At 39.4% G+C, this 26,797-nt stretch overlaps 1 protein-coding gene and 1 long non-coding RNA gene across 8 annotated transcripts in view; one reads left to right on the forward strand and one right to left on the reverse strand.

Annotated features, from left to right (window-relative positions):
- Positions 1–14: 14 nt before the first annotated feature.
- On the forward strand, positions 15–14,522 carry LOC107179308. 3 transcript variants are annotated; one of them, XR_006217796.1, is made up of 3 exons: positions 15–256; positions 710–809; positions 14,482–14,522. It is a non-coding gene; the product is annotated as an uncharacterized LOC107179308 (long non-coding RNA). The 3 variants fall into 3 exon arrangements; XR_006217797.1 differs by lacking the exon at positions 15–256 and adding an exon at positions 268–604; XR_006217798.1 differs by lacking the exon at positions 15–256 and adding an exon at positions 268–445.
- PPIL6 (peptidylprolyl isomerase like 6) overlaps positions 9,949–26,797 on the reverse strand; it is a 31,864-nt gene continuing 15,015 nt past the window's right edge. For 4 of the 5 annotated variants that reach the window (XM_042986959.1, XM_042986962.1, XM_007078791.3 and 1 more), the window contains 3 exons: positions 25,735–25,791; positions 15,004–15,139; positions 9,949–10,142 (listed from right to left, as the gene is read on the reverse strand). In XM_042986959.1, the coding sequence (XP_042842893.1) occupies positions 10,031–10,142; positions 15,004–15,139; positions 25,735–25,791 (305 nt within the window). In that variant the 3' untranslated portion in view covers positions 9,949–10,030. Of the gene's footprint in view, positions 10,143–12,034; positions 12,150–15,003; positions 15,140–25,734; positions 25,792–26,797 lie in introns of all 5 variants that reach the window. The other variant, XR_006217790.1, reaches the window with a different exon arrangement.

Consider the following 26,797-nt stretch of genomic DNA (forward strand, 5'->3'; position numbering starts at 1 on the left):
GCGAGATCGCGACGGGGTCACGTGAGGGGCCCCAGGCCACGGCGTGCGGGGGCGAGGCGGAGCGGGGGCGGACCGCGGACGATACCAACTGGAATCCTACGGGAGGGGAAACGGGCATCGAGAGGAAATCGAGGGACGCTGTCCCTCAAAGCAACTGAAATATAGCGAAGAAGCTCGGCAGATGCAGTAAACTGTTTCCTTTGCCTTCAGGTTATCACCCAGGACGCCGCTGGGCTGTTCTAGTTCCTGCGATAGGGTAAGCTCCGACCCTGGCTTGAATGGAACAACCTACATGAGGTGGCGCTCGGCGTCCACCCGAGCGACCAGCTAGGCTGTAAATGCGCGGTCCCACGTGACTTTCTGGGCCTCGCCTCCAGGATCTGTGTCCGCCCGGCTGTGGTTTTCGTGGAGTGCACTTAGAATCAGGACGTGAATTAAGTTTGTGGTGTGTTCCCGCATTCCGAGGGTGCTTGCACAGAACTTTAGTGGGACCCGCGCTTCTGTCCTTTGAAAATTGGTTTTTCTGGAAATAACCCCGTGTTGGGATCCCCCAGGGAAATGAAGAAACCACGTGGTTGAGTTTCTGCTCCGCCGCCCACCTAGGGTGAGCGGCTAAAACGCCGAAAGCGTCCTGCCTTCGAGCCAGAGCCGAACACCGTCTACCTCTATCACACTTGCCCAACCTGTCTTTTCTGAATTTCTATTTCAGCCATTGGTAGCAGAAGCCAGTCAACGCCACCACTACACAGAGAATCAAAGACAAGCTGGGTTGGAAATCCGTCTGGTCCGTTCCCACCCCCACTTTGCAGGTGAGGAAACCGAGACTCAGAAAAAGTGACTTGACCGAAAAACGGTGCTTGGCAACAGGGCTGAATTTCGAAATGCCTGTTAATGTTCTGTCACTGCTCAGGTTTTTAGTAAGGGTGAGCACCATCTGATGCCCAGTCTCACAAAATATTCACAATTGCATCCGTGCTTATATTAAATAGTAAAAATTAGACTATAAAAGGTATTTTAATGCTGTTTTCAGTTATTTGTACTTATCATGCAAGTTCAATTATTCACATTTAACCCTAATAAAATAGCGCGAACGTTATTTGCTTTTTTTGAGATCTGCTTTGCTATGAAAAAACAAAAAAGTTGACTTCATAAACATTTTACCATTTTCTCCTCAACTTCACATCTTCACTACTTTCTAGGATCTAACCAGTGGGGCTCTTTTGTACCCTGATGACTATGAACATTTGTTCTATTGACTACACTAGTTGGAGATTTGCTTGGATGTAAATAAGAAACTGATGATGGTTGATCCAACCTATGGCTGGAAGAATGAGAGTGCAGCCAAGTACTTAAATGAGGTCCCATTATCGGCCTTTAGTGAACTGGCTGCTCTTCTCTCACGGTATGTTTCCCACAGCATGTATACAGCCGTCTGACACCCAAAGGAAGGCACTAGTAAACTTTTTTTTTTTTTTAAGTTAAAAATATAATAGAAGTCTGTTTTCTTCCTATACTCCAGTGGATCAACTTGTTTACATCCTAGGATGAACACACCCCATTGTGGAGACCATTGTTTTATGATTTGTCACCTGGATGTTCAACTCTAGTCTTCAGATTTTTGATAAGAGAACATTTCACTCTCGTTTTAAAACTAGAGAAGCATTGGCTTATTTTATTTTACATGACATCTGTTAAGCTAGCTCAAGGAAGATTTTCAAAGTCATTTCAGTGTTCCGTAGCAAGGACTGGCATCTGTAACACAGTTTGTTTTTGTTTTTGTTTTTTAAGTTTTTATTTTGAGAGAGAGAGAGAGAGAGAGAGAGGGGCAGAGAGACAGAGGGAGAGAATCCCAAGCAGGCTCCGCACTGTCAGCACAGAACCCCACGCGGGGTGAGAACCCTGAGATCCTGACCTGAGCTGAAATCAAGAGTCAGATGCTTAACCAACTGAGCCACCCAGGCACCCCTGTAGCACAGTTTTGATAACATATATTAAACATTGTAATATTTAAATAAGTTTCAACAAAGAAGATTGTAATAAATCAAAGATTAATAGTAAGCTGAAATTATAGATTCAATTTCTTATTATTAACACTGTGATTAGGATTGATGATAAACTAGAGATCCTGTCATTAGGAGGCTCTCCACTTTGGCTATGGATATGTCTTCCATAACTATTCCAGGGTTTCAGAAGGGAGCATTATACTTGACAGCAGTTATTCTTAACCTTGACTGAACATAGAAATCACCTGGGAAGTTTTGAAAATTCCTGATGCCAGAGTACCAATTGAATTAGTCTGGAAAAATGCCTGGGCTCTCCACGTGTTTTTATTTATTTATCTTTTTAATGTCTTTATTTATTTTTGAGTGGGGGGGAAGGGCAGAGAAAGCGAGGGAGACACAGAATCCAAAACAAGCGCCAGGCTCTGAGCTGTCAGCACAGAGCCAGACGCTGGGCTTGAACTCGAGCTGTGAGATCATGACCTGAGCTGAAGTCGGATACTTAACCGACTGGGCCGCCCAGGTGCCCTTCTCCACATGTTTTTAATCTGCACCTTAGGTTGGGGTGCCTGGGTGGCTCAGTCGGTTAAGCAGCAGACTTCAGCTCAGGTCATGATCTCGCAGTTCATTGGTTCAAGCCCCCTGTCAGGCTCTGTGCTGACAGCTCAGAGCCTGGAACCTACTTCAGATTCTGTGTCTCCCTCTGTCTCTCTGCCCCTCCCCTGCTCGCTCTCTCTCTCTCTCTCAAAAATAAATAAACTCCCTCTCTCTGCCTCTCCCCTGCTCTCTCTCTCTCTCTCTCAAAAGTAAATAAACGTTAAAAAAAATTTTGCAACTTAGGTTGAAAACCACAGCTTTACTCTTATTTCTCGAAGTGTGGTTCATGAACCCAGTGCACTCATACCTCCTGAAAATGTTTTAGAGATGCAAAATCTCAGGCCTCACCTCAGACCTCCTGAATGATAATCTGCATTTTTTTCAACATCTATGTGTACATGTGTTTTAAAGTTTGAGAAGCCTGCTTATTATAACCTGTGGAGAACTATTCTAGGTATCTAAATTGCTGCAGTTCCTGATAGTGAATCATCTACAAGATGACATTAAGCAAAACGTTCTGTAAAGTTTTTATTTGTTTTGTTTTGCATTACAAATAAATGTAAGGTCAGGGTACAAACACAAAACTCTTGGATATGGGTTCTGTCTAGGCTGGCACCTGAGACGTATTTATTTTTATTTCTATTCTGCTTCAAACCCGGTCTGCTAGAGTTTTTTTCCATTATATGCCTTAGTCCTTTAGGAAATGGAATCCTTTTTTCTAACATATTCCTAAGGAACAACCCCAGTTCAAGCTAAACTACACCCCAGGCAGCTTTCTGATACCCTGCACTAGCTACTGCTTCCCTCTGTGCCTAGGTATTCATTGTGTTCCTCCTGGTCCTCTCTTAGAGAGCTGATTTCAGCCAGAACACTCCCAGATGGACATTCTGGTTATTAAAATATTCAAGTGATTTTGTACTGACTGCTAACAGGGCACTGCCCTGAGCCGGCAAAGTGTCCCAGACCCCCATCCCAAGATGCCTCTGCCTGTTGCCTCTCCTGCGGCGGGAGGCCTGAGCTCCAGTCCAGCAGGAGCTCCAGGACCCTGAACCAGGCCTCCAGTCACTGTCCCTTCTGATCGAGCAGTGTTGGCATACCTCTATGCCATCTTCATCTACCTTGACAAAATCAAAGTTTCTCGTCTCATCATTTTTCCTCATTCTATTCTGTGGTCCATTTTGTATTTTGTAACTTTTTCTTCCACATGCCTACAAGGCACAGGTCTCATAGATCTATGTCTTTAATACATCATGGAGGTTCTCAACGTGTGGTCTCTAGACCAGCAGCATGAGTCTCACTTGGAAAGTGTTAAAAATGCAGATTCTCTGGCCCTCACCAGACCCAGTGAATCGGAAATGGGGGTGAGGCTCAGGAACCTGTATTTTGTTGATAGGCTCAAGCATTTCTTATTCATACTGAAGCAAAAGAACCTATGATTTACATTTTCAAAGCCCTCTCTAATCAATTCCACACTTCGTACTTTATGTGGTATATGTTTCTGTTGAGTTTGTTACAGACGTTTTGTATGCTATAAAATTTATTTGAGATATGGACTGACTAGATTGGCCAATTTAAGATTCCATTTTAGGAAGGGTGGTTGATAATATAATTACTATAGTACTTTAAAAAATGAGTTTCCATAGGGAGAGCATATCACTAGGTGTGATGGAGATCCATTAAAAATAATTTTTTTTAATGTTTATTTTTGAGAGAGAGAGAGACCGAGTGTCATCACGGGAGGGGCAAAGAGAGAGGGAGACACAGAATCTGAAGCAGGCTCCAGGCTCTGAGCTGTCAGCACACAATCTGAAGGATGGAGATCCATTTTAATTTTGAGTATATACATTTTAATAAATTTAGTCAATTGAAAATGAATGTGATGTTAGGGACAATAGCTAAGACTGAACATAAGCGGGACTTGATGTTTCTTGAAGTGATGATGATATTTTTTGTCAGTGGCAGCTTGACTGGCTTTTGCAGGTTAATGTTCCAGAAGGGAAACTAATTTTTATCAAATAGCTGCTGTGTGTTAAGCATCAGCAGAAGTGTCTTCACATATTATCTCAATTAATCATCAAACTGCTGTGAGATACAAGCACCCCTATTTTACTAATGAAATTGAAACCCAAAAGTTGATAGAGTTGTTACTGATTTTATAAATTTAGTCAGAGAATCACTAAAGTTTTAGAGGCAGAGGGAGCTAATATCTTCTTTACTTCTATCTTTTCTTTCTCCGACTGGGGAAAGCGAAAGGCTAAGTGATTTGACTGCCACATTGCTAGGCAACGGGGACTAAAACACTCCTAATTTAAAATATGTACAAAATGCAAAAACTCAGAATATGGAACCCTGAGGTTGCCAGACTATTCATTCATTAACAGATAACTGGCATGGTTTGCAGTTGGAGCAAACAAATTCTTTAGATAGAATTTCATTTTTTTAAATTTTTTTATTGTATTTATTTTTTATTTTATTTAAATCCAAGCTAGTAACATAGAGTGAGTATTGGTTTCAGCAGTAGAACACAGTGATTCATCACTCACATATAACACCCAGTGCTCATCCCAGCAAGTGCCCTCCTTAATGCCCATCACCCATTTGGCCCAATTCCCTACCCACCTCCCCTCCAGCAACCCTCAGTTTCTTCTCTGTATTTAAGAGTCTCTTATGGTTTGCCTCCCTCTCTGTTTTTCTCTTATTTTTCCTTCCCTTCCCCTATGTTCATCTGTTTTGTTTCTTAAATTCCACATATGAGTGAAATCATATGATATTTATCTTTGATTTATTTTGCTTAGCATAATACACCCTGTTTCCATCCATGTTGTTGCAAATGGCAAGATTTCACTCTTTTGATTGCCAAGTAATATTCCAGTGTATGTGTGTATGCTACACATCTTTATCCATCCATCAGACAATGGACAACATTTGGGCCCTTTCCATAATTTGGCTATTGTTGATAGAGCTGCTATAAATGTTAGGGCACACGTGCCCCTATGAATCAGCATTTTTGCATCCTTTGGATAAATACCTAGTAGTGCGATTGCTGAGTTATAAGGTAGCTGTATTTTTAATTTTTTGAGGAACTTCCATACTGTTCTCCAGAGTGGCTGCACCAGTTTGCATTCTCACAGCAGTGTAAAAGGGGTCCTCTTTCTCCACATCCTCGTCAACATTTGTTGTTGCTTGAGTTGTTCATTTTAGCCATTCTGACAGGTGTGAGATGGTAGATAGAATTTTTTTTTTATTGGTGGGAAATATTTATTCACACTAACATAGGTAAAGACTTAATGTCTTTGCTATATTGGAAAAATATTTACATTATTATAGAAAAATAGCCAGATTTCCTGAAGAAGTAACTCACAGAAGTGCATATGGTTAGTACACTTTTTTATTTTTATTTTTTATTTTTTAAAATTTACATCCAAATTAATTAGCATATAGTACAACAATGATTTCAGGAGTAGATTCCTTAGTGCCCCTTACCCATTTAGCCCATCCCTCCCCACAACCTCTCCAGTAACCCTCTGTTTGTTCTCCGTATTTAAGAGTCTCTTATGTTTTGTCCCCCTCCCTGTTTTTATATTATTTTTGTTTCCCTTCTCTTATGTTCATCTGTTTTGTCTCTTAAAGTCCACATATGAGTGAAATATGATTTTTGTCTTTCTCTAATTTCACTTAGCAAAATACCCTCTAGTTCCATCCACATAGTTGCAAATGGCAAGATTTCATTCTTTTTGATTCCAAGTAATACTCCATTGTGTGTGTGTGTGTGTGCGTGTGTGTGCGTGTGTGTGTGTGTGTGTATATCTATATATATATATGTTTATATATACCACATCTTCTTTATCCATTCATCCATCGATGGACATTTGGGCTCTTTCCATACTTTGGCTATTGTTGATAGTGCTGCTATAAACATGGGGGTGCATGTTTCCCTCCGAAACAGCACACCTGTATCCCATGGATAAATGCCTAGTAGTGCAATTGCTGGGTCGTAGGGTAGTTCTATTTTTGGTTTTTTGAGGAACCTCCATCCTATTTTCCAGAGTGGCTGCCCCAGCTTGCATTCCCAGGTAGATAGAATTTTAAATGTTTATCTCAAATTTCCCAAAATAAAAATGTCCAGATACCACACTCTCCTTATTCACATGGCTTAATGTAAGACACGGCATACATGTTAGACTTTGCCATACTAGCAATTAGGGAAAGGTCACAAAATTAACATTTTGTATATAAGTCCCCAGAATGCCTTTACTCTCTTATTTGTAGACATGGAAGAATCTAGAATTCCTTCTGTTTAATCAAAAGGAGAGTCTTAAAATTTTGTTATATTAAACAAAACTTGGAGTTAATTGGGATAAGCTTTTGAGTCCTTGAACCAGTTTCTCCAAATGACATGGCTAAACATATACATCATCCTAATACAGAATACATTTTTTTAAGTTTATTCATTTATTTTAGAGGGAGAGATCACACCAGCACAAGCAGGGGAGGGGCAGAGAGAGAGGGAGAGAGAGAATCCCAAGCAGGCTCCGCACTGCCAGCATGGAGCTCAGCATGGGGCTCAAACTCAAGAAATGTGAGATCATGACCTGAGCTGAAATCCAGAGTCAGTACTTAAGTGAGCCACCAGACACCCCAATACAGAATACATTTTAATACAGAAGTATTACTGGGTGTACCTTCATTAATTTTGTTTAATGTTTATTTTTGAGATAGAGACAGAGTGAGAGCAGGGGAGGTGAGAGAGGGAGACACAGAATCCAAAGTAGGCTCCAGGCTCTGAGCTGTCAGCACAGAGCCCAACGTGGGGCTCACACCCACAAACCGCAAGATCATGACCTAAGCTGAAGTCAGGTGCTCAACCAACTGAGCCACCCAGGAGCCCCACAGTGTGTACCCTTAAATGGTGGTAATAAGAACCACTGCATACACAGATTTGTGATTAAACTTTCCACACAGCCTGAGAGTAGGAAGTGGAAGCAAAGAAAGGGACCATGAACTTGCCATCCTTTAGAAGGTTGGCAGAGTTCTACCTTTACATTTCAAGTGAGTTGAAAAATAAAGGGAGGTGGAATCCGTTTCTTAACCCATGCAGATACCACAATTCTTTCATATCAGATAAAATGCTTAATTACCTAGTATATGGGTTCATTGCCAGTAAGAATTGCTCTGCTGCTTGTTATTACATGACTAATGCTTGTAATTTGTTTTAAGCAGGATCTCTGCAAAGCATCAGTTTCATTCATCACATGCTTCACTGGTTGGTGAGAGTCTCTGTGGCAGTCCTAGCCCCACTTTGAGATGTCACCAGTGTGACCAGAGGAACCCATCCAAAGGCCCAGAGAGGATCTGGGGACTTCATACAAACAGCTTAACCTCTCAGGTTGGCTGAAACTCTTCAGAATAGAGGAAGAGGAGGTATCTCCTCTTCAGTGTTTCCCAAATCTGGCTATTAATCAGTCATTGAGGAGCTTTTAAAAAATACAACTTCCCAGGCCACACCCTGAAAGTTCTACCCAGTAATTTGTCAAGCATACATTTGATGAGCATATACAGCATAAAAGGTCCTATTCTAGGTCCTGCATACAAATTATTGATTCTGTGAACCCTCACAACAACTCTATGTGGTAGGTCCTCTGCTTTGACATGAAGAAATAGAGATACAGTGAGGTTCTTGCCTGAGTCCATGCATCCAGGGGATGGCAGAGCTAGGATTCAAACCCAGGCTGTCTGGCTCCATAACACATTCTTAACACTATACTGCCTCTGGGTCACTTGAGAATGTGCACCATGCCTTCTCCCCACCCATCTCCGATCTTAGTATAAAAGCATATACCAAATAACAATAAAGCTGTTATTTAAGAAAAAAAAAGGCAAGCATATTCCAGTTGTCAGGAGTTAGGGATGGGTGGTGGGGAGCAGGGGAGTAGGTATAAAGGGGTAGTCCAAGGGAGGTCTTTTTGAAAAGATCTGTGTCTTGACTGTGGCATCAGTCACATGAACCTACACATGATAAAATGATAACACACGTGGTACCAATGTCAGTTCCCTGGTTTTGATATTATACTATAGTTGTGTAAGATAATGTCCATTGGAGAACCTGGGTGATTGGTACACAAGACTGCTCTGTACTATTTTTGCAACTTCCTGTAAATGTATAGTCATTTCAAACTGAAAAGTAAAAAGCATATGCCTACTTTTGGCAACCCCCAAGTCAATTAGAGGTCTGTCTCCTTAAGATTGGCTTAAAGAGAGATCATTCTTAGAAGACAGACCTTCCACTAAGGGTAAGAAAAGCTCAATCAATGGCTTTGGGCAGAGCATGAATGCACCGGTGGTGGTGGTGGAGGCAGCTGAGCGAGGTCACCACTAACAGAGTCACGCACTTCAGTGACTACACAGAAGGGGCTGAAACCAGTTACTTATGTCTTGCAGTGAATCCCAAATGACTGGTGCCCAGCTGACTTAAGAAGCTCCAGGTTGAGCTGAATGAATGCACAGAGTCCCTACGCCATATTTAGAGACTCTGACTCAGTAGATCAAGGACAGGGTCCAGCAGTCTCTGTTTTAAATGTTCCCCAGGTGATGGGTTTGAGAATCTTAGATTAAGGAGCAGCTGATAAAGCTAGATCCCCAATAACATCACAGGAGTGTCAACCACCACAGGGTTGATTTGGGTTGGGATGAACAGTCCAAGCTCTTGGTTTTCATTTGGTTGGTATGGTCAGAGACAACTATTCTCTTCATGTCATATAGAAACATCGAAAGTATATGCCCTTTTCTGCATGCTGTGTATAAACAGTGAAATATTACAATGAATTTATCTATTGCCTCTTTTCTATTTGGTCATTTACCAAGTTTCTCAGGGTAGAAAATGTATTTTATAAACAACATAATTCTGCTAAAAATGTTTTAGGATTGGAAGGCCATTAGGTACCCTGCTAAATTAAGAATGGTTTTGGTTACAAGTAGCAAAATAGTCAGCCAATAGTAACATAAGCAAGCAGGGGTCTATTTGTCTCACAGGAAAAAGTCCAGAGATAGGTGCTTGCTGGAATTGGTTCTGCAGGTCAAGAGCTGGGACTGACATCTCTAGTTTTCTTGACCTTTCCTTCACAGCTCCATGCTGTCTGCGTTCAAGACTGGATGAAGGGAAGGGGCAGGACCACTGGCATTCTACTCCTGTCTCACTGGCCAGATGGTATCCCATGGCCATGACTAGCTGCAAAGGAGGCTGGGGAATGAAGTGTTTTGCTTTTATAGTCTCTATGGCAGAGGCAGGAAGGAAAAATGGGGAGGGGTTAGGTGTCGGGTGGGCCAACCTACAGCGGTCTGCACAGCTTTCAAATTAAATTTTATCAGGCACTGTTTAATTAAATACAGCTTATCAGACACATAATAATAAGTTGTCAGAAAATATTGTATGAAAATCAGGCATAATGATCTCCACTGTCAACAATCATACAGCATTGTTTTGGTCTTTCATTCTCTGTTGGAACCAATTCTAGTTTTCGAAGAACTTGTGTTCCTTCAATCAATTGCCTATGTAGGAGGAAAAAATGGAAAACTTAGTCATAAATTTTCACACTTAGCTTCCATTCCTAAATTGAGTCCTATCTTGTTTAGCTGAGGCTATTTTGTATGAATTAGATTAACACCTGTCATAAATAGCTGTAGATGTGTCCACTTTGCCATGGCTCCTTCACATCTGTTCTGGGATCAGAACAGACTGAAATCTGTCATTCTCACTGCTGTCAGAATGATCTCTTAAAAATGCAAATCTAAAAAAAAATGCAAGTCTGATCTCACCTCCCTGTTAAAACACTTCAATAATTTCCCATTATTCTTGTGATAAAGACCAAAAATGTCTACCATGGCCTGCCATGGCCGGCCTCCCCACTGCCCTCCAGTGCTGTCCTATGGTGTGCTCCCCTCGTTCTCTGCCCCAGCTGGACTGGCTTTAGTACCTCAGTATCCCATGTTGCTTTCCAGCCACATCTGTCTGTTTTGCTCCTGCCCCCCACTTCCCTCAGCATCACTCCACAGGGAAGTTTCCCAGAGCCCACCTCTGCTTATGTCAAGCTCCCAGTCTTATGGGAATTATCAGGGTTAATTTGACATTTATTTGTATGATTCTTTGATTAATTTTTGATTCTCCCATGAAGACATGGTTCATGCTTTTACTTAATACTCAATGCCTAACGTAATGTAGGCACCTAATCAACATCCACTGAATACATGACTAAAAGTTCAAAGCCATGGTAGTTTGGATCTCCAGACATTCACCAGCCATGGGCTGGAATTTCCCTGAGTAGAGCTAGACTTCTGATGGTTCTCTCAATTGAAAGAGAGCAACATGGACCAGAGAGTCAGCCCTAAACATAGGACTAATGCCCTTTGCCAGTGTTTGGGCGGAAACAGTGGCTGAGGGGGAGGTGAGGTTTCCATTTCATGAGCCTTTATAAGGACATGGCCATGCTGACACTGATCACCCTCTAGCCATCTCTTTGTCTGCCTCTGGCAGAAACCATGACACAGAGCCTGACACAAGGTACAGTCTGAGGATGAAGAGCAAGGGATAAATGGACAGATTGACCACTGACTAAAGAGGATGTGAATGAAGCCTGTTCTACAAATTGGTTTCACAAATATTGAAGAACACCTCCTGTGTGCATCTCTCCACTGTGACAGGTGTTAGGACAGAAGATGCTTTTTTTTTTTTTTTTTTTTTTTTACACTGTGCCAAAGAGGACAAAGAAGCAGTTTGATTTTGGTAATCAGGAAGTTTCTGACCTAAGCCCTGAACAGGATTTTGGCAGACTAGCGGGAGGTAGAAAGGAACAAGATAAGCAAAAGCCCAGAGGCTCTTCTGCGAGTGAGGGTACTCTGGCTGGCTGCAGTTCAGTTGCCATGTTGAGTTTCCAAATCTCCATTTCCAGCCTTTGCCCAGTGTGAATAACCACTTCTGGTATTCCAGAGTTGCCACCTGCCTCTAGTGTAGGTATCCTAATCTGAAACACAACTTGTCCATCCTGAATTCATGACCTCTCCCATATCCTCCTTGTATTCTCTATCTTGGTGAATGGCACCAACCATCCAATCAGTTCTAAAATCCTAGTTGTTTTTCTAGACCTTCACTGCCCAACATGGTAGCCACTGGCCACATGGGGCTATTTTAGTTTAAAATTTAGTAAAATTTAGTTCCTCAATTTTACTAGTCATATTTTGAGTGCTCAATGGCCGCATGTGGCTGGTGGCTATCATACTGGACAGCACAGATTATGGTACGTTTGCATCACTGCAGAAAATTCTGTTAGATAACCACTGCTCTAGACTCTTCCCATGACCTCACCACGACCATTTAAATGGTCGTAAAGTCTTGTTGAATCTAACTTCCAACTACTTCTTGAATTTTCTGTTCTTCCCTTGCTTACCTGTACTGCCAGTGCCTTGTGGCCCAGGACTTCATTTATGGCACTATTATCATTGCTTCTTAACTGGCCTTTCCGCCTTCATTTTCATCCTTTGCCAATTAATTCCTCGCTTCTTCTAAAAAGATTTTTTTCAAAATAAGAACCTGGTCGCGTTGTTCCCAATTAAAAATTCTTCCGTGGCTTCCCATCCCCTTTGGGTGGGGAATCTCTGCTCAGCAGAATGGCATTCATAGCCCTTTGGGACCTGGGCCTATCTCCTCTTCTCCACTCTCCTTTCTCTCCATTCTCCACTAGGTACTAAGCTCTAGCCAGATCAAATGACTTGTAGATAAGATGCTCTCCTTACTTCTTAAAGCCTTCTGCCAAAGCTCTTTGCTCTTCTTAAAATTTTATTTTACTCATTTTGATGCCAGCCTTCTCTGCCTAACTTCTATGTGAATTTCAGTACTCATCTCACCTTCTCATGAAGCCTTCTATGACCCTTCCCCCATTTGGGCATCCCCTATAAAGAAATTAATTCCCCCCACCACTGTCCCCAACATACACCCTTTCTACTTATGCATGTATGAATGGAGATTTTACAGCTTTGTATTTTGATATTCTTTCCCTGTGAAACCACTGGGGTAAGACTGTGGGTTGATACAGTCTCCTCTGAAGGCAATTCCTAGTGTTATCCACCTATCTGAAGGGGCAAGTTGATGTATCAGAAAGTAGGTCTCAAAAGGAGGGGAAATTTCTCTTTCTAGACCTTGCTAATCCTGTCTGGGCTTCCAAAAGGTCAGATAAACCTGGGAATGCTCTGAGATGATAGGAAGAGAAAGCATTAACACTAGAGGCAGTCCTATAGTGGGGAAGGATGGTACCCCTGAAAGAGTTACACTTTGTTGGAGTATCTACTTGCCTATTATGGTATTATCTGTCTGCTTCTGCCTAGTGTCTTTAAGGTCTTGTTTAAATATTTCAGTTCAGACTCCACTGTGATTTGGAGATTTCAGGGATTAACTGAGCTCATACTTGAGCTAGAACAATAAAAGAGGTGCAGTGCCTCCCTAAAACCAGTGTGGTGGTAACAACAAAAATGAGTGAGCAAGATTCCCCTGGAGGATGGTGAATCCCATGGAAAACAGCAATCATCAAAAGGAGATCACATCCTCCATTCCACTGCCACCCTCTAGGGATCTGCGTTCACTTTTACTGATGGAGTTGGAGGGTGTTGTTTTCTCTCTCTCTCCTGTATCCCTGGTGCACTCTTTACAGAACGGGCATAGCCCAGGTCTGACTGACTTATAGCTGTTGGTTTTCTAACACACTGGAGACTCCCTAAAGGGCAGAAATTGTGCCTCTTCACTCTTTCCCCAGGACTGAGCACCATGACTGGCATATAGTAGGTATCTAATAAAATGCTGGTTGAATGAATGAATCAGGAGGCTAACAGAAGTGAAAGCTGAAAAAATATGTGGGGCCAGACAGTAAAAGCCCTGAATGCCACTCTAGACTCTAAGCTGTATGCATCTGGGGGTGGGGGTGGTGGTGAAGGAGGAGGCATTAAACCTTTTAAAGCAGTCATGTTTGTGATGAGAGAGGTACCTTTTGGAAAGATGTGAAGGATCACCTAACCATGTGATTAAGATGGCACGAGGATATTTAAATGATCCCGGAAATTGTGAGGGTTATTTGGATTTCAAAATAATTGAAGAATGCTCATTTTCAAAATTAGAATGCAGCTTATTAGGACCAGGGAAAATAGAAGACAACACATCCTTTTAGGTTATGCATTGATTAATATAAAATCATCTCTTTTTTGAAAGAAATCTTTGGGTGAAAATATACTTTCTGCTTTTTCAATCTAGAAATATCACTTGCATTACAGTGAAGGAATAATTGTGGTTAAAATTAAAACTGCTGTGAAATTTCACGGGAAGAAGAGTCAGCAATTATTTCTATGGAGTGGCTGGAATAATCTAATACTTATTCAGAAAAGTTCTAATGCTCTGCATCATTTCAGGGAAGACCAAGTAAACTTCAATTTATATTGACTTCACTAGTAAGACATCATTAGATTGATAAAGAGTATATTCGTCATCCATTTTAGGTCCACATGCCTATAAGCAACTTGATAATATATTCTAATAATTATTACCTGAGATGTTTCCATACTTTAAATTGTTCAGTTAAAAAAGTTACTTGTAATTTGGAGTGTTCGTCTATCTCTTCAAAATGTTCATGTACAGTATTTAAATGGCTTCACCTCATTTTTGCATCTAGATATATCTACATTATTAAGCACTATGGTATTATTCATAATAAATAGGAAGATAATATCCTTGAGGCTGAAGATAGAAGGATGGGTGGATGGATGGATGGATGGATGGGTGGATGGATGGATGGTCAGAACATTATAACGGCTGTGCCTAAATGGTTTCTGTGGTTTGTATGTTTTTAAGTAGGCTTTGCAACCAGCACAGAGCCCAAAGCGGGGCTTGAACTCACGACCTGAGATCAAGACCTGAGCAGAGATCAAGAGTCTGACACTTAACCAACTGAGCCACCCAGGTACCCCTCTGTTTTTTAAAGATAGCAAGCTTGTTATGAAATATTCATTCTAAATGTTTGTGTATATTTATATTATTTTTGCTTTAAAATTCTATCCTCAGTTACTCATAAACCATATACCAAATCTTTTGGAACCACGTTTTTACATATGTAAGTATTATAATTTTTTTGTTTAAAGTTTATTTGTTTATTTTGAGAGAGAGAATGAGCAGGGGAGGGGCAGAGAGAGAGAGAGAGGAGAGAAAGAATCCCAAGCAGGCTCTATGCTATCAGTGCAGAGCCTGACACGGGGCTTGAACCCATGAACTGTGAGATCATGACCTGAGCCGAAACCAAGAGTCAGATGCTCAACTGACTGAACCACCCAGGCACCCCCATATATGAGTATTATACAGACAAACGTACAGCACACATACCCAAAAGCCACATATTTTCTGTCTAGATAGGGCGTTGGTTGTAGTGTGATGTAGAATTGTGACCCATTGCTGTGACGGCCTTTGTTGACCATTCCAAGAACTCCCCTCTTATCATGAGGAATTGAAAAGTTTTCATCTAGAAAATACAATAAATAGTAGGTCATTAAAATATTTCCAAATTGTGAATATTCTGTTTCATACTTCACTCAACTGGGCTGTTAAAAAAGATAATATAAAGTCTTATTAGAACTATTTGAACATTTCTTTACCTTTAGTTTATCATTACTGTAGCTAAAAACAAGTGTGCTAAGAAAATTAATAATGTAAAAGGAAGTACTTTAAATTAATAATGTAAAAGGAAGTACATTGCTGAGGAATAAAGGTCAGCAAATTTTCTCGTGCTGTTTTGGCAACAGGACTTCATTCAGCCTACCAGCGTGATCATTAAAAATATCCCCTTTGAGAAGGCTTTCGGATATGACCCTTCCCCTCATAGCATCTTATACAGACCTCTGTGGTAGTATTCATAACACTGTGTGATTGTTTACATGGTTTTTTCTTCTCTAGTATGTGCAGACAGGGACCTTGTCTCAATATAGCTTAACTCCTAGGGCCTCCGAGCACCTTATCTGGCATATATGTGGTCTTAAATGTTGATGATGAAAGTAATTCATGCTGATTTTTAGTCTTCAAATAAATTTTAATCTCAAACCATCTATGGACCAAGTGGAAAGTGATTTTTTTTTTTTTTTTTTTTTTTTTTTTTTTTTTTAGTGTAAGGTTAACAAGTAAAGAGAATTATATGATGGTAAATTAGGTTACCATTTTCAGGAAGTGCCATTTTTAGCATAAAATAAGATTGACCTCCAAACTCAAAATACAGAAGGAAGTAGTAGAAGAGGAATTCACTAAAAGTTTTCAGTCAATAACGTTATAAAATTCTGGGAATTATTGAGAGATATGAACACTAACTGTCAATAAACTTTTCTGAAACTGCAGTTGCTAAGTATTTAGTTTCAAAGCTAAACCAACTAAGCAATTAAGCCATATTTATGGTAGTTACTTTTAGCTTGTTAAGTTGCAAACTGAGTAAAAACCTCTGAAATCTTATGAAATGCATATAAAGCATTTTTGTGTAAATGGTTCTATATAATTACATTAATGCTCTATATTCATTTCAGGGGAATTGAGAAATAATCCATTAATTTTACAGAAAATCGCATGGAATAGAAATCTGCCCAAAGATTCAGAGTTTTACCAAAATAGCATTTGTCATTGTTCTTAGATATTATGATAAATTTTTCTTTAATTCTGTAAGCAATAAGAAAATTTGTAGGGTTGTAACATTTTTACATTCTGTGATTATGGGCGAAATGTTAAAGCTTAATTAACTTAATTAACTTTTAAAAAGTTAATGTATAGGTATAGGCAGCCCCTGACTTACAAATTTAAAGTGTGTTCACCTCAAAAGATGTGCGAAAATTAAATAACTATGTTAACAATTGTTTTAACAGAATGTTGATGTGGAATGTAGGGACCTGAGGCTATGTTGCTTCCAAACCCCTCAGTGACAGTGCCACAACCAAGTCCTTGGGTAGACTTTGACCTGCTCCTGCTTCTGGAAAGCATCCCACTGAGGGGAAGGGAGCCAACACCCCGCCCCCCACCCCCTTCTCTACACAGTTACTGGTGGAGGCCTTCGCCATGAAGCTGTAGTGACCCTTCCCATAGCTTGGCATGAGATGCAGCTAAGACTTGATACCTGCTTCACAGCTCACTTGGGGAATGAGTGGCCCCCAGCCATGCTGGAGCATATTATCCACTTAAAGATGGGAGCCAGTGGCATAATAGAGTTCAAAATAAAACTCTGTCCTTAGAGAAGCTTTCCTGAGAAATGGATATCTGAATAGTATTTTTACATTAATAGGGAGAGAGATATTTTCCTACAAGTAACAATATTAAGATGAAGAATGAAAATCCCAGGTTTAATTCAACATTTGTTCATTTGACAAATATTTTTTGAAAATTTTTAAGTTTATTTATTTATTTGAGGAGAGAGAGAGAGTACAAGCGGGGAAAGGCCAGAGAAAGAGGGAGAGAGAGAATCCCAAGCAGGCTCCGCACTGACAGTGGGCTCGCACTCACAAACTGAACTCAAACCGTGAGATCATGATCTGAGCAGAAATCAAGAATCGGTTGCTCAACCAGCTGAGCCACCCAGGTTCCCCTTGATAAATATTATTTGAATGCCTAGTGTATCCTGAGTGCTAAGTAGGAGCTTAATGCTTTTGATTTACATTTAAAAAAACGTAAATTTAGTCTGCTCACATTTTTTTGAGGACAGGAAAAACAAAACTACTGATCATTAAGTCAACCAAACCTTTTTTCTTTTTCCCTTCACTTTGTCTGAGTGGGTTAATTAACTGCTATAAATTATTTTAACTCTATCGGTAGCCCTGAATAGAAAAGAAAAATTTCAACAATATACAAAAAAAAAAAAAATGCTCTGAGGTAGGAGGAACAAAAAACATCTTTAAAATAGGAAAATTTTTAAATTTGAGTGCAGCTAACAGCATAATTAGTAATAGTTTTATTTTTAGGTCATGTTAATTGAGGCGTGGAAGGAAGTTTAAAAGCTATGTTAGGAACTCCAAACCCTTTCATTACCTTGCCTGTGACTCAGGAGTTCTTGCCTCTGCCATTTACCATAAGATATGGAAGATATGGAATCTAGTTACTGCTCTGTGGTCAAAACTGGCATCATTTGTGATATACAACATTAAGAGTAAAATGTAACCGAAAGAGAAATCAGAAATTTATGTGCTGAAGAAAATCAGCTTCTGAATTTGTTTAAAATAAAGCTCATTCCGATGGTTATAAAGGAAGCAAATACTGTAAGTCTGGGAAAACTGCCATGCATTCTCTCTGGTAAAAATATCATCAGACAGTTTAGGACATTTCCATATAATTTGCTGAAGGCAATAATATCAAGTACAAATCTGACCTGAATCCAGCAATATCAGTTTTGTAAGCCCACTGTTCTACTTTTACCATTCTATTTAAATAATAATAGTTATTCACTAATTATTTGTTGTTATATAAAAGTACATGAAAGTGTGCTACTTAGCTGCTAGGAATTTACCCAAGGGATACAGGAGTGCTGATGCATAGGGGCACTTGTACTCCAATGTTTATAGCAGCACTCTCAACAATAGCCAAATTATGGAAAGAGCCTAAATGTCCATCAACTGATGAATGGATAAAGAAATTGTGGTTTATGTACACAATGGAATACTACTTGGCAATGAGAAAGAATGAAATCTGGCCTTTTGTAGCAACATGGATGGAACTGGAGAGTGTGATGCTAAGTGAAATAAGTCATACAGAGAAAGACAGATACCATATGTTTTCACTCTCATGTGGATCCCAAGAAACTTAACAGAAGACCATGGGGTAGGGGAAGGGGAAAAAAAAAGTTAGGGAGAGAGCCAAACCATAAGAGACTCTTAAAAACTGAGAATAAACTGAGGGTTGATGGGGGGGGGGGGGGAGGGAGGGGAAAGTGGGTGATGGGCATTGAGGAGGGCACCTGTTGGGATGAGCACTGGGTGTTGTATGGAAACCAATTTCATATTAAAAATTTTTTTTAAAAGGAAAAAAAAAGAAAGTATGCTTAGTATGTTTTAATTATTGCTTTCATGAAGTACTTATTTATAAGCATGTTGACTGTGTGTGTGACATTAGGAATGAATAGCCAGCATTTTGAACACTTGAGTGGATAAATACAGTATATTTATAATATTACATTAGTGAAAATGAGAGAATTCCAGCTATATAGACAACATGAATGAATTTCATAGGCAGTGATGAACAAAAGAAGCAAGCCACACAAAGAATGCCTGTAGTATGATTCCATTTACATAAAATTAAAAAATAGGGAAAATTTAACTATATTGTTTAGGAATATATACATGGGTGGTAAAACTATCAAGAAAAGCAAGGAAAAAGGCTAGTGGTTACCTCTGAGGGAGGTGGAGTTATTGCTGAGGATGGACAAATGGGGTGCTTCTGGCATGCTGGCAGTTTTAATTTCTTGACAAGGGTGATAATGTGGGGGTTTGCTTTATAATAATGTTTTAATTGTACATATGCACTTTCTATATATGTGTCACAATTTAAAAAAAATAGCCCTTGGGGCACCTGGGTGGCTCAGTCCGTTGAGCATCTGGCTTCGGCTCAGGTCATGATCTCACGGTTGGTGAGTTCGAGCCCCACGTCGGGCCCTGTGCTGACAGCTCAGAGCCTGGAGCCTGCTGTGGATTCTGTGTCTCTCTCTCTGCCCCTCCCCTGCTCATGCTCTTCCCTATCTCTCCAAAGTAAATAAACATTAAAAAAAAAAAAAAAATAGCCCTTAAATGGCTACCCAGACCATACTATTTTCAGTTCTCATTTCTAATAAAAAATACTTTTGTATAACTTTTAGTTGCATTATTGAATATCGACAATACATCAGGTTCTTTGTCTTTTATTAATGTCCACTTTCATTTAAAGATAAGGAGATCTAAGAATTGGACAAATGGATCTTAACTGTTGTATCTGTGAATTAGGGCACAAGCTAATAATGTAACAAGGATAATACAGTATTTTAAAATATATACCTTTTTTCTTTTGTTTTTTTTTTTGTATAAATGACATTTTATCTAGTCAGCCCAAACTACCTAGTCGCCAATCCTTGGCCAGTGGGAAGGATTAGGAATATTATACAAGGAATACAAGGAGAAAAAAAGGGGTTAATATTCAGTTTGTAACATTAAGAATAGGATTTGGGAAGACAATTTAAGAAATAGTGATTCAAAACAAAGCAAAACAGACTTTCTTCAAGTTAAAAAAATGATAAACCGATTTATAAAATAATCATCCAGTTAAATTATTATTTATTTCATTCTTTTTAAATTCACTGTGTTAACCTTAATAAAAGTGAGTTTTGTGGTTTTAGGTTTTGTGTTTTTTTTTTTTTTTTTTTAGCAAGCCCTTGGTTTCGATTCTGCAGCTCGTGGTAATAGGGTTCAATGAGAGAGATGCAGAGGAAGGCCTGGCTGTCCGATGTGTAAATATCCCACAGGGCGTGAAAGAGGGAGGGAAACCCATGTTTTGCTGTTCTGAGCACAGTCCTCATCTCTCCCTCAGAGGCATCTCTCATTTTCATTTGATGGGTTGCTGAATTTCTAATTCTGCACCTGCAGACATACTGAGTAATGGAGGCCTCCGTAAACACACTGGGCCTCCCCAGGCACCAGAGGACAGCTAGGCCTCCATCTGGAGACTAAATCTCCCCAAAAGTCTGAGCGTAGAAGTGAGGGATAATCAACGGAGGCACGGGGTTGTCCCCGGGGGCAGGCAGGGAGTTGAGCTAAGAGATCCGTCTCCTGCTGGACAGAAGGCCCATGTTGTCTGAGCCTCTGCCTCCAAACAGGAGTCTGGGTGATCTGACAGCAGCTGTGGGGTGGAGAGATGGTGGATTCTCATCAGGGATTAAGGGTATCAAGAAAGCTTCCAGGAATGTCCCTTCCCCATCTGCAATGTTTTATTTTAAGACCCAACTCAAAAGCTACTCTGGGCCACCGCCCCCAACTCTCCCAGGCAGCTGTCGGTTCTCTCCCACAGCACTCCGTTCTTCCTCTGTAACAGCAATTGGCACAGTGCCTGTAGCTAATCTGTTGAAAGATCTGTGTGCACCAAACCTAAAATCCTTGAGGCCGGAAACTTGGTCGTATCATCTTTCTTTCCTAAGGCCCTGGCACCATGTAGGCCCCTAACTAGGAGTTTAATGTTTTATTAATGAGTAAGTAAATAAAAGGTGTCACTTGGATGGCTTCATTTAATAAAGCTGGCTCCACGTGAATTTAGAAGAAAAATGACTTCTTTTTCCCTTCACTTTAGTATTCCTTCAATATTATTTAAAAAAAAAAAAACCACCTTTTCATTGTATTAAAATATGGACACAAAAAGCTATAGAAAACTAGTGTATAGTTAGAATTATTATTAGTTATTATATGGCAAACACCCATTTAATCCCCACTCAAGCCAAGAAAAAACTTTGCCAGCTTCCCCCAAAGTGCCTTGAATACTTCAAAAGTAACCACTCCCCTGACTTTTACATACTTTCATACTTAATGTTTCCTTATACAGTTGGCCCTTAAACAACACTGCTTTGATCTGTGGGGATCCACTCATATGTGGATGTTTTTCAATAAATACAGTACATAACTCTAAATGTATTTTCTCTGCCTTATGATTTGCTTAACATTGTTTTTAAGTTTATTTATTTATTGGGGAGGGGGGGTTGAGGGGCAGAGAGAGAGGGAGAGAGAGAGAATCCCAAACAGGCCCTGCACACACAGCCTGACGTGGGGCTCAAACTCACAGACTATGAGGTCATGACCCCAGCCGAGACCAAGAGTTAGACAATTAACCCACTGAGCCACCCAGATACCCCAATTTTCTTAACATTTTCTTTTCTCTACCTTTTTCATTGTAAGAATATGGTACATAATACATAAAACATACAAAATATATGTTAATCGACTATTTATGTTTTTGGTAAATCTTCAGGTCGACAGTGTTAGCAGTTAGTCAACAGCTATTAGTACTTACCAGGCAGTATGGTTTAGTCTTTACCATTTTAAAATTGTTGTTACGCCTCTTAAGTCTCCTTTAATCATCAAGTTCTGCCTCTTTCCCCTTTACTTACTTTTATCTGTTAATGAACCTGAGCTGTTTAACCTCTAGAATTTTTCCCAGTCTGAAGTTTGCTGATTGCACGTGCAGTTCAGTATGTTTCTCTGCTTTGCATCCTGTCCTTTGGGCTCTAATACTTCTGTTGAAAATGCAAGTTTGTTTCAACTTGATTGAAAGATTAGGGAACAACTGAGCATAATGAATCTCAGCCATGTTTATGTGCAATGTCTAGGAGAAACACCAGGGAAATGTGGAAAATGGCACCCAGCTGAACCGAGCTGCACAGGTACACACACACCTCAGACATCTCACAGGTCACCACGTATGAGCGGCATCCACCCACATCTGATGTTACAACTTGCCTCCAGTTTCAGAGGACCCTCCTCCTACCACTTCACAGTCATTCACAAGCTGCGTCTCTTCCCACGCCACTTCCAGGAACATCAGAGAGCTTTCAAGGTAGGGTGCCAAATTTATTATAGTATTTATGTGTTTCTTGACCATAAAATATATGTAACACTGTGTTACTATTTTTATCAGGCTGCTATATATTTCAGTGTGTCACTGAGGAAGGGATTTTTTTTTGTACTTCATTTTTGCCATAAGTCCTATAGTTTTTATTGCATGATTTTGCATCGTGCAGAGATCTTTAAGACCATATTACATCAGAACTGGTTTTATTTCCTGCAAATTGGCAGCTGGGTCCAGAGCCTTAATCGGACTCGTGTTTTGTCCCTTTGGTGATGTGTTGTCTCCCCAGAAAGCTCATAATATCTGGTTTTCTCTGTTTTTGTGAAGTTAGTAGATACCAATGCAGCAAAAGCCTAGATCCATTATTTCACTGGGGGCAGCAAAATGGTGCTATTCTATTATTTCCTTCTCACTTATTTATTGGAATGCTTTTATAACTAGCAATTTTATCTACAATTTGGTATAGTTCATATAGGAAAGGCAAGATAAATGCTTGATTCTTTGCTCATATTTATCCATTTTTAACATAATGAATTTGTTTCTCATCATTCCCCCAAAGATAAACTACTAGGCTTTATTTTATGATATGATATCATTATGAACTCATGGATTTAAAATATTGGTTGGGTTTCAATTATTTGCAGTTATGGTTCTTTTTGAAGCTCAAATCTTTGGCCAGCAAGAGCCTCTTCAAATTGTCTCCCAAGGCCTTTGACATGACCCTAGTAGATCTTTAATAGCTTTCTTGCTATCTGATGATAGCATGACTGAACATGAGGTTCCAGGCTCATTTTGTAATTTCCTGTCCTGGAACTGGAATCTGCCATTTCTCCCAGGAGCCCTGGTTTCTTCAAGTGAGAAGTGACATTTCAAAACAACAATCTAAATGCTAGGAACGTAGAAGGCTACTAGGTTGGTCATTGTAGACCAGTTCAGTGGACAGACCTACATATGTAGATATGTACTGCATGATTTTAAACTGGTATTTCCAATACAGAATATTTTACTTATTAGCCTCTATGAATATTTCACATATTTCATTGTGTCTCCCTTCGTCCACATTGAAAATCCTAATTCTCAAGGACATACAAAATGGTGAAATTAGAGTATTCTATAATTACTTACTTTTTCCATATTACACATACAACAGTCTCAGAATAACAATATTAATAAATAATACTATCACCAGTATAATTACTGAAAATAGTTAAAGCAGTTTTTTGCATATATTCTCCCACTTTCTTCCAGCTTTAAAAAGGTACACTACAGATTCAGTCATTACGTGTCATACTCTCACCCTTTATGCCTCACTAAATTTTAGTTTCACAAGTCGCTATGATTACTGCTTGTCACCAATCCTTATGTCAAGATCTCTCTTACAATTTGTTTGTGTGAAACTCATTTTACTGTCAATTCCTCAAGATCAGGAAGGGATCGTGACAACATTATTCTCTAAAGTTTTACATATTGAAAAGTATGTGTGCCCTTTGTAATTCAGATTGTTTGGCTAGATATAAAATCCTTAGCTCACATTTCCTTTCCTTGAACATCATGAGTATATTACTCCATTTTCTTGTGGCATAATAATATGATGTCAAAGAATATGATAACCTACTTTGCTTTCCCTTGTAAATCACTTGCTTTTTTTGCCTACCTGCCCAAAGAATTTTTACTTTCTGAACTGTCCAATGATGTTAATAAATATGTCTTAGTGTTGGTTGTTCTGGTTTAATATTACCAGGTAGCAATGTTCTCTTTCAGTAAGTAGTGTCAAGTTTTTATACATATATATTTTTTAAGTGTTTATTTATTTTTGAGAGAGCGAGAGAGAGAGCATGCAAGCCAGGAGAAGGGCAGAGAGAGTGGGGGAGACACAGAACCTAAAGCAGGCTCGAGGCTCTGAGCGGTAAGCACAGAGCCCCAGAGCTCAACACGGGGCTTGAACTCATGAACTGTGAGGTCATGACCTGAGCTGAAGTCAGATGCTTAACCAACTGAGCCGCCCAGGCACCCCTAGTTTTTATGTATATAGTTTTACTTGAGGTATAAACATAAAATCAAATGCATAAATCTTAGATGTTCACGTTGATGCATTTTGACAGTTCGTTGTGTATAGCTGTGGAACCAACACCAAAACCCAAGATAGAACATCAAACCCTTTTAAAATTCACTACAGTTTTTTCAATATTAATTCTTAATATTTGTTCTATTCCTGTGTATTTGTTTAATTCTTTTGGGATACTTATCATCTGTATGTTGGATCTCCTCTTTATAGCTTTCCTTTTTGTCACTTTCTTGTGTTTTTTCTTCATTTCTTCTTGTTAAAAAAAAAATCCCTCCTTCTACTTTTTACTTCTTTTAAGACACGTTAGTCATGTTTCTTTGGCATATGGTCCTTCTAGTTTGTTTATTTCTGAAATTTTCTTTTACTGTTAATTCTTTCCTAGTTCTATAACCTCATGTCTAAGTTTTTCTAAATCTTATTTATGAGTTTTTTCTGTCTTGTATCCTATTCTCAATGTCTTCTGGCTAATCCTAAAATTTTTACAGTTTTGATCTGTTTTTTGAGCATGTTTTTCCAGTGTATTTTTATTATCCGTAGTGATGTTCCTTTACTCCTTACTCTCTTTTACTTCTTCTAATAATCCTGAAATTTCTTCTACACAAAAATTGCCTATTTTTATGTAAAATTAGGATTGCTAAACGTTTAGAAGGAGGCGTGGTTTTAGAAGGGAGGTAGCTTTTCTACCTTCACAAAGCTCCCTCTTGTGTTGTTTTCATGTAGTGTTCAGAAGAATGGCAGCTTGCTCTTTGACATTTCCTGGCTCTGTCCCCGTTGTCCCTGTATCCTGCATGACTCTGATTCCATTCATGGCACCTCCTCCTCATTGTGGACCTGTCCTGGAAGAGTGCCCTTCCAGATCAGTTTCCAGAGTTCAGAGAGGTTAGGCTGCTCCAGCCTCTCAAATCTTACTAGGGACCCCTTGCACTCACCCACTGCTGGCTATTTTGGGGTTCTCCTGTTTTCACCTCTATTGGATGTCCTGCTTTCTCCCACACAGACCCTGACGCCATGCAGATTTCGTAGCTGTTGGTAGTTTGTCCTCATCTGTTTGTATTTAAGAATTCATGTGGATACATTGTCACCTAGTTTTGTTGTAAGTGTTATCCATGGGTTTTTAGTTTTTCTATCTACTTATGTGGTCTGTTTTTATGTTGGAATTTCAAAAAATTCAAAAACTATGCCATCACCATTACCATCTTCCCAGGATCCCCAGTAGCAGTCTTAATGGGATGATTATCAAAGTACCAAATTCTGGGTATGAGCATGGCAAATTACAAGCCTTAAAAATTATAAATTCCCTTTGTCCATACAATACTGATTCTAGGAATTTGTCCTAATGGAATAATATAATTTAGCATGTTACCTCAAACACCATCTTATTTGGAGTTTGAACTGTCCAGTCTTGTTAGATTTGAATTATCAGCTGGTACATGACTGACAGATTTAAAGATACAGACCTTCAAATGTTGGTCCATAAATTGACTCGCCATCATCTCCTTTTCCAGCTACTATATCTGAGAAATAACAATAAACAAACATCAGAATTTTGAGACTAAAATAGAGCATAGTAATGGTGGGGGTGTGCTTTAAACTATGATTCCACTTATACCAGTGACTAGAGTAAGTTATAATATACATAACTGTTCAATACCTACACCATGAAAATATTACTATAACGCTTTCACTCATATTTTGTAAGCATTTTAACATTCGTGATCTTATTTTTTCCCCTGATAATAACTCTCTGAGGTAGGTTAAATTATAATGCAAAACCTTTGAAATGATGAAGTATCCAATTACAGTTGTGGCCACAATTTAAAAGGAAGAGTGTTCATAGAAATTCTGCTTGCTCCACGGGTTATTCCATACTTCCATAGTCCATCTTGCTTTTAAGGAAAATGGAAAGATGAAACTGAGAGAATGGAATAGGAACAATAAGGTCTTTTGGAACAAGAATAAAAATAGTCGCTGTGAAAATAATCAGTGTTTAAATTTTCATTCCTTGGAACCCTAGAATGATCATTCATTTATTTAGCCAGTATTTTGGAAATGAAGTTCCTTTATAATATAATGAAGTGGGTATTTTTTAAAGTATTTGTTATGTCTCATTTTGCAGTATATGTACCATGTACATATTTTGCCTTAGTCAGCGCTCCTGCTATAAACATCCTCCATGCACAAGTTACTTTTTCTCTATTTACAACTAAAAGGGAAACAAAGCTGACTAATGCAAATATCAGACTCTTGGTGGAAATAAAGTTCTCTGAGCTCTGCATATCCAGCTCCCCCATCAGCCCCTCTTTACTTCTTCCCCTCTCTCATTCACCCTCCTTGAGTACAGTGTACAATGCGTATCTGTTGAAAGACTGTGCCATTTTAACTCAGTGTGAGTGATTTACCTGTATAAAAGCATGCTGTTTTTTTAACAATCAGATGCAACAGCAAGCATATGGAGATAATTTATTCAGTACAAGCATGCAGCATTTAAATTACATTCACAAAATGGGCTCAGAAGTTCAC

The sequence above is a fragment of the Panthera tigris genome, chromosome B2, assembly GCF_018350195.1.
Source record: "Panthera tigris isolate Pti1 chromosome B2, P.tigris_Pti1_mat1.1, whole genome shotgun sequence".
NCBI classification, from domain to species: Eukaryota; Metazoa; Chordata; class Mammalia; order Carnivora; family Felidae; genus Panthera; species Panthera tigris.